Below are 6,728 nucleotides of genomic sequence, written 5' to 3' on the forward strand. Positions count from 1 at the left end.
CATCTTAACCATACTTTATAGAGCATTTGTGATACCTTCTCTGATCTAACAATGATGGAAGGTGATGTTCTTTTTTGTTTTCTCAAGGTATTTTTATCCGTGTTTAACAGGTAAGGAGATAGGTGCTCAGGGAGCTTTAAAGACTGGCTGAAGGGCCACAACTATCTGGCATAAACTCATCTAGAAACCACTGTATTGAATCCAGAGAAAGGACAAAGCTTTGGCATCTCAGTTTAGAACAATCTTTATAAGCAATTCTCTTTGGGACTCAGAACTAAGAACTTAGGCTTTTCTTCACCATCTACTAAGGTAGTACTGCCTCCAGAACCACTGTGCCTCTTCTGAAAGCCAGGAGAAACACATTTGTTAGTGTATACCCAAAGTTAAAAGGTTCTGGGAAAGTGGAGCCATTATGAGTGAAGCTGGAGACAAAGGAATATTCCATGAGTGTCTCCTCAACTTTATTCAATTGTGAGAGAATCCAGAGAGACACCTGAGAGTTCTATGTTTTCCTGGTGAAATGGAAGAGCATGCACCCTACCCCTCTGCCCCACTCTGGATTCGTTTTGTCTGCCCAAAGAGGGCTTGCAAAATGGCAGTGAATAAGAGATGGCTCTGGAAACACAGCACCAGTCAGGCATATAAAAATCTGGCTAGTTAGTTAAGTTTCAGCTGCTGTCAGTGTGCCAAGTCCCGCTGACTCAGTGGTTTAGTAAAGACACTTACTGGCTGTATCCAGGGACTCCACCCAGAGCCAGCAGAGGACACACTTAAATGTACTTCCTGCCACCCCTTCATTCCTGTTAGACAATGGAAACTTGCTTTTATAGAGATGCTGGCTGAGATGTACAGTTCCCATGGACTAAGAGAGCCATTGAACAAGTTATGAGACAGAAAAGCTGGGCACTCCCTGGCGAGTAGTTCCTCCATCTCTCCACAAATCAGATTCTCAAGACCAGCTGCTCTCCATCCTTGCTTACTGTCTATTCTTGGAGGCTATTCCCAATGGATGTGTACCTGTGAAAACACTTTCCAGAAAGCATGTGCCTACTTAAAACATCTATTTTGTATTATCTTTAAGTAGTTATACAAAGGAGGTGCCATATAACAAAGCAGTTTATGAATATAATGCATCCTGATCAGTGTCATCCCCTTTAACATACTCACTTCCCTTTAACCCACTCCTTTCCTTATTTTTCTTTATTATTACTTTTTGGTATATACAATGAATATTTTTAACTGCATTCTTCCCCTCTTCCTCCCTTCAGTCATCTACTCCTCTCCCCTTGGCTCCATCTCTTCTTGGAAGTATCAATTTCCTGGTGTTTTGTTGAGCTTTGACCTAGTCTTTCTAAAAGATTATACTATTTGAGCTCTCCATAGTCTATTATACTTTTCAAATGAGGGAAACTATGCAACCTTTGTTTCTCTGGGTCTGGCCTACATCACTTAATATAATTTTTTCCAAGTCTTTCCATTTCCTTACTAATGGTACAATATCATTCTAATAGGTAAACAAAATTACATTGTGTAGATATACTACATTTTCTTAATCTATTCATCTATTGAGGGGCATCTGGGCTGACTCTGTATCTTGGTTATGGTGAATAGTGTTGCAGTGAGCATGGTTGTGCTGGTGGCTTTATTGTTACCTTGATTGTGTTCTATTGGATAAATGCCCAGGAATGGAATTGCTGGGACATAAAGTAGTTCTATTGTGTTTGCCTTCTTACTAAAATTTTACTCTAAAATCTAACGCTAGGGAAAACCTACTTTTTAGTTTTACTAAAGGAGAGATAAAAGTTTTTTTTTTTGGTAAGTTGTTGACAGGTGTTTAGAAGAGTGGAATGGCATCAGGGTCTTTTCTGTTTCTGTGGGCTCCCATGGCAGCCCTTAGATCATCTTGAGATGTCTTGGAATTCACTGAACTGCTGGAGTTAAAGACATCATGGTAGCTTCTCTAGTAGAACCACAGCAGCTTTGGTTTCCTTCACCCTTCCTTCTCTGAGTGGATGGCCAGAACAAGCCCACTCTGTGAAGTCTTGAGGCCTAAACCTTTGATGAAAAAGATATGAATGCAGTTCATCTACCCTGAATTTACCCACCTGTTCTGTGGCCTCCTTACAGTGACACCTCCAGCAATGACCTCAGCCTCATGACCAGGGAGATATAAGTGGAGGGTATATCAGGAGATGGTACAATGAAGAAGCAAAGAGGGAAGAAAGACCATCACTCAGTGAAAAACAACAATAAAAACCAAAAAAACCCACAAATTTTCCAAGACAAACACAACTTCATCTCTTTTGCCTGGTGGAAGATAAGGATGGAGAGCCTTCCTCCCTCCCTCCCTCCCTCCCTTCCTTCCTTTTCTCTTTCCCTCCCTACTTTCTCTCTTTCTTTTCCTCTTCCTCCTCATCCTTACCCCCCCTTTCCCCTCAGCCAAAAAGTCATTTCTAGAAAATGATACACTCTCTTCCTAAGGGGTCTTTTGATTTTGTGCTTGTGGGAAGCTATAGCTAAAGAGAAAAATGTAAAAAGTCATCTGACGCAGGTGGACACAAATCCCATATCTCTTCCTCTTCAACACACCCTTACCCGTCACTGCACAATTCAGAGATTGACACTGAATAAATGCATTCAGTTAATGTCTGTGGCAAGTGAAAACAACCTGCTAGGGCAAACAGAAGTCAATCTCGCATGCCTCCCTCCCTTTTTTCCTCCTCATCTGACCTTTGGGGCTCTGGTTTCCTTCAAGGAGTAAATTATTCACATCTGCTCACAGATATCAAATTGGCCCTTTCCAGGTTGCCAGCAGGGTGGGGCAGGAGGTGGCTTTGTTCAGTTGGTAAGGAGGAGGAGCAACCTCCTTGTTCAAACAACGTGTACAGGTGGGTGCATGTTTTTGCTAAGTCATCCAGGGAAGGCTCAAAGGCCTTTTGTGAGATCTTCTGTTATTCCTGGCTCCTCCTTCCTCCCCACCCCTTTGATAGACCCTTAAGTGGGCTCCAACAACTGGGCAGGGCTCACTCTGCGCTTCACCATGGCCTACATCGCCAAGTCCTTCTATGATCTTAGTGCTATCAGCCTGGATGGGGAGAAAGTAGATTTCAACACGTTCCGAGGCAGGGCAGTGCTGATCGAGAATGTGGCATCGCTCTGAGGCACAACCACCCGGGACTTCACCCAGCTCAATGAGCTGCAGTGCCGCTTTCCCAGGCGCCTGGTGGTTCTCGGTTTCCCTTGCAACCAATTCGGACATCAGGTGAGGGGTCTTTTGGGTGTGGCTCTTGCAGGACAAGGAAAGAGGATGAATGATTGTGTTGGAGTGTCTGGAATTGAGGGGCATACTTCCTCATGCAGAGTGTTTGGGTGCAAGTGCAATACCATAGGGAAGTGTAAGGTTAAACATGGAGGATGTGTGTTTTCATTGTTCTATGGTCTTCTCCACTGTAATATATGAGGGCTTCTACCCATTGTGTCTTTTTTCTCCACTGAGTCTTCAGAGCCTAGGATACCAAATGCATGCATTAAATATGTGTCAAATGAACAAGTGAAAGAAACAGGTTTAAAGTCAAACTGTGATTGGACTGACTCAGGAGACCTTTATTCCTGCTCTATTTGGTGCTGCTTTGGTACTCTGGGCCCTTCAAAGAGGCCCTGAATGTTTCTGCTTTAGTTTCTGCATCGGTAAGCTAGAGATAATGCCACTTAGCTCACAGGATCGTTGTGAGGTTCATAAGGTAAGATATGGAAAAGTAACTAGAAAAATAGAAAATACTACATAAATATAAGCAATTTATTATTTAGATCAGAGACATGTTTATTTAAATTGTCAAGTGGAGAGGGAATGGGAAAAAGGCAAAGGCCTCTTGGAATCACATGCACATGTCCATATGAGTCAAGTTATTACAGATCTTCAGCCCTACACCCTGTTATCTTTTAGTGATTCTTCTACTTATGATCCGAGTTGTAGAAACAGGCAGGATATCACCAAGTGAACCCTTTACTAATCTCCTTAGTTCAACTCACAGTGGAATAAAGGTAAGGAAAAATTAGCTAACATATAAGCAGGAAGGATGTAGGATCACTGGCTGTGACGAACTGAAGCCCAAACCGTTATTCCTCTGCTCACCATTCCCCTTCTCTTAGTTCTCCTTCTAGCCTTTGCCAGAGCACAGGGGCATAAAGGAAGGGCATAGCCTCTTAAGAGATGTCCTGCCAGTCCTAGCCTCACTATCTAGCCTCACTATCACTCTGGGCTGCCTAGGTGCTGGAGGGCATCCATAATCTACCAGGAGCCAGCCGGCCATTTGCATCAAGAGATAAGTGTAATAGAGATCAGATAGGGCTTGTGAATGTCACCATGGCCTAGAACTGACTGTACTAATGACTCTTCTAGTTGGTCCAAGGCAGGATCTTTCTCTCCAAGGGAGATCTGACTTTTAGCCTGGGGGAGAAAATAGAGTCTCACTGGCATTTGGGGGTTGTCAAGTGTAGAGATTGTGATTGGGCAGAGGTTTAGGGATGGTAGTGAAGAGGGGAAGACCGGTAACAGATTCTGAGCTAAAGCATTTGGGGCTGATTACAGCGACTAACAATGAGGTTGGCTGTCTTTGGATAGCAGCAAAATGAAAGCAATAATTTGTTATATTCACAACCTTTAGTCTTCAAGCACTTATTTCTTCAACCCCTATTCTAGATCAGAAGAACTCTATTTTTCACCTTATTTATCTCTATTGGTCATTAAGTAGTGCCATTTAGAGTACAGTAATTGTTGTTGCCTACCTATTTTGCCTTTCCCTTCTATGGGTTCCTCCTTTATTGGTGGCCTCCTATTTGCATTTTAGGTTTAGGATAAGGTAGGATGAAAGCCAGAAACTCTAATCCCATTCTCCTGGGCTTCACTTTCACCTTCTGAGAAGACAGAGAAAGAAGGGAGAGGGAGAAGGACAGAGAGGAAGGAAGGGAAGAGAGAAAAAGGAGGGGAGGCGAAAGAGGGAGAGTGTATGCATTTGTACTGATACATAGATGATCGTAGGTAAGATGGGTTAGAATGGCTGGTGCCTCCTTTCTTTTGCTTCTTCTGCCCCCAAATCAAGGTTCCCTAGAGTTTCAAATAAATACTTTATGAACCTTTCAGGGTCAATTATGTTCAGAAGCAACAGTTCATATGTTCAGTCTGAAGTATAAGAGCAGCAAAACTAGCAACTACAAGAACTTTCAGAAATGGCCTAGCACACTATCAAACAATATCATGGAGAGGAAAAAAAAACCCACAACGAATACTCAGATAAAATGGAGGAGAAACACACACATTACATAGATAGAAAAGAATGATCCTGGCAAGGGAGTTTTGGAGAAAAGATTTCCATTAATGGACCCCTGGCTTCCTTTTGCCTTTCCCATGTTCCTTGTCTTTTTTTCTCCCCTAGGAGAACTGTCAGAATGAGGAGATCCTGAACAGTCTCAAGTATGTCCGCCCTGGGGGTGGATACCAGCCCACCTTCACTCTTGTCCAAAAGTGTGAGGTCAATGGGCAGAATGAGCATCCGGTCTTCGCCTACCTGAAGGACAAGCTCCCTTATCCTTATGATGACCCATTTTCTCTCATGACCGATCCTAAGCTCATCATGTGGAGTCCGGTGCGCCGCTCAGATGTGTCCTGGAACTTTGAGAAGTTCCTTATAGGGCCGGAGGGGGAGCCCTTCCGCCGCTACAGCCGTACCTTCCAAACCATCAACATCGAGCCTGACATCAAGCGCCTCCTCAAAGTTGCCATATAGATGTGAGCTGCTCAGCATGCTGATCTCCCAGTCCTCCCAGACCCTAAGCATCCTTCCTTAGGATTCAGCGTGCCCTCCGTGGGCAGTGCTGGATCTAAGCTCTCTCTGTACCTCACTCCCCTTCATTGGAGAGCTTTGCTTTTCCATCCACCTGTTTTCTTTTTCTCTCTCAACCCTCCTGGTGTTTTAACTTGGGGCTCTAAGACTCAGGTAGGCTTTGGGCCTTCACAGAATGATGGCATCTTCCTAAATCCTATTGGAAGATGTCTGAAAAGCGTGAAGGGCCTGGAACTAGCCTGCTAGCTGATGAGTCTAATAAAGGGCAGGTGTGGAAATGGCCAGGCTCTTTTGTCTTCTTGTCCAATGGGTGGTACACATTGCGGTGAGATAGAGGTGGTAGTGGCATACTAGCTCCGTTTTGGTCGAGAGAAGATGATCAAGGGAATACTCTAATGGCTATCTGGAAAGGAGACTCTTGGTAGAAAATGTGAATTTTATTATTTTATGGCTCCTTCCCAGAACTGGGGAAAAACAGGAATAAAGAGAACTAAAAGCCTCTTTGGCTGGGCACACTGGGAAGAGAGGGGTTTGTTGTATGATTACAATCAGGAAAATATATCACTGTGGGTATTTGTCCAGCTAGGAATTATGTATACTTTGAGAAATTCCTGAAATTCCAGTTAGTCAACTACTGACAGCAAAGACACACAGGGTGCAGTTACTGGAAACACAGGACTTTATTCTTTTCCCAGTTACCTGATTGGATTGTATGGTTTTGATCTTTTGCTAGACTGAGCCTCCTTTTAAAGGTCACATTCTTCCCCTTCTTCTCAAGCCTTTTATTTTTTATTTTTTAATCCAGGCATGGGGCCTGAACTCTGGGCCTGGGCGCTGTCCCTCAGCTCTTCAGCTCAAGGCTAGTGCTCTACCACTTGAGCCACGGCA

The 6,728-nt window shown here is 43.7% G+C and overlaps 1 protein-coding gene across 1 annotated transcript; it reads left to right on the plus strand.

Moving 5' to 3' along the window:
• Nucleotides 1-2,954: 2,954 nt before the first annotated feature.
• Nucleotides 2,955-6,118, plus strand: Gpx2 (glutathione peroxidase 2). The gene is made up of 2 exons (XM_013015749.1): nt 2,955-3,262; nt 5,433-6,118. The coding sequence occupies exons 1-2, from the start codon at nt 3,041-3,043 to the stop codon at nt 5,781-5,783; spliced, it is 573 nt and encodes a 190-aa protein (XP_012871203.1). The 5' UTR covers nt 2,955-3,040; the 3' UTR covers nt 5,784-6,118.
• The last annotated feature ends 610 nt before the right edge of the window (nt 6,119-6,728 follow it).

This window comes from Dipodomys ordii, unplaced genomic scaffold (assembly GCF_000151885.1).
Source record: "Dipodomys ordii isolate 6190 unplaced genomic scaffold, Dord_2.0 Scaffold2, whole genome shotgun sequence".
Lineage (NCBI taxonomy): Eukaryota > Metazoa > Chordata > Mammalia > Rodentia > Heteromyidae > Dipodomys > Dipodomys ordii.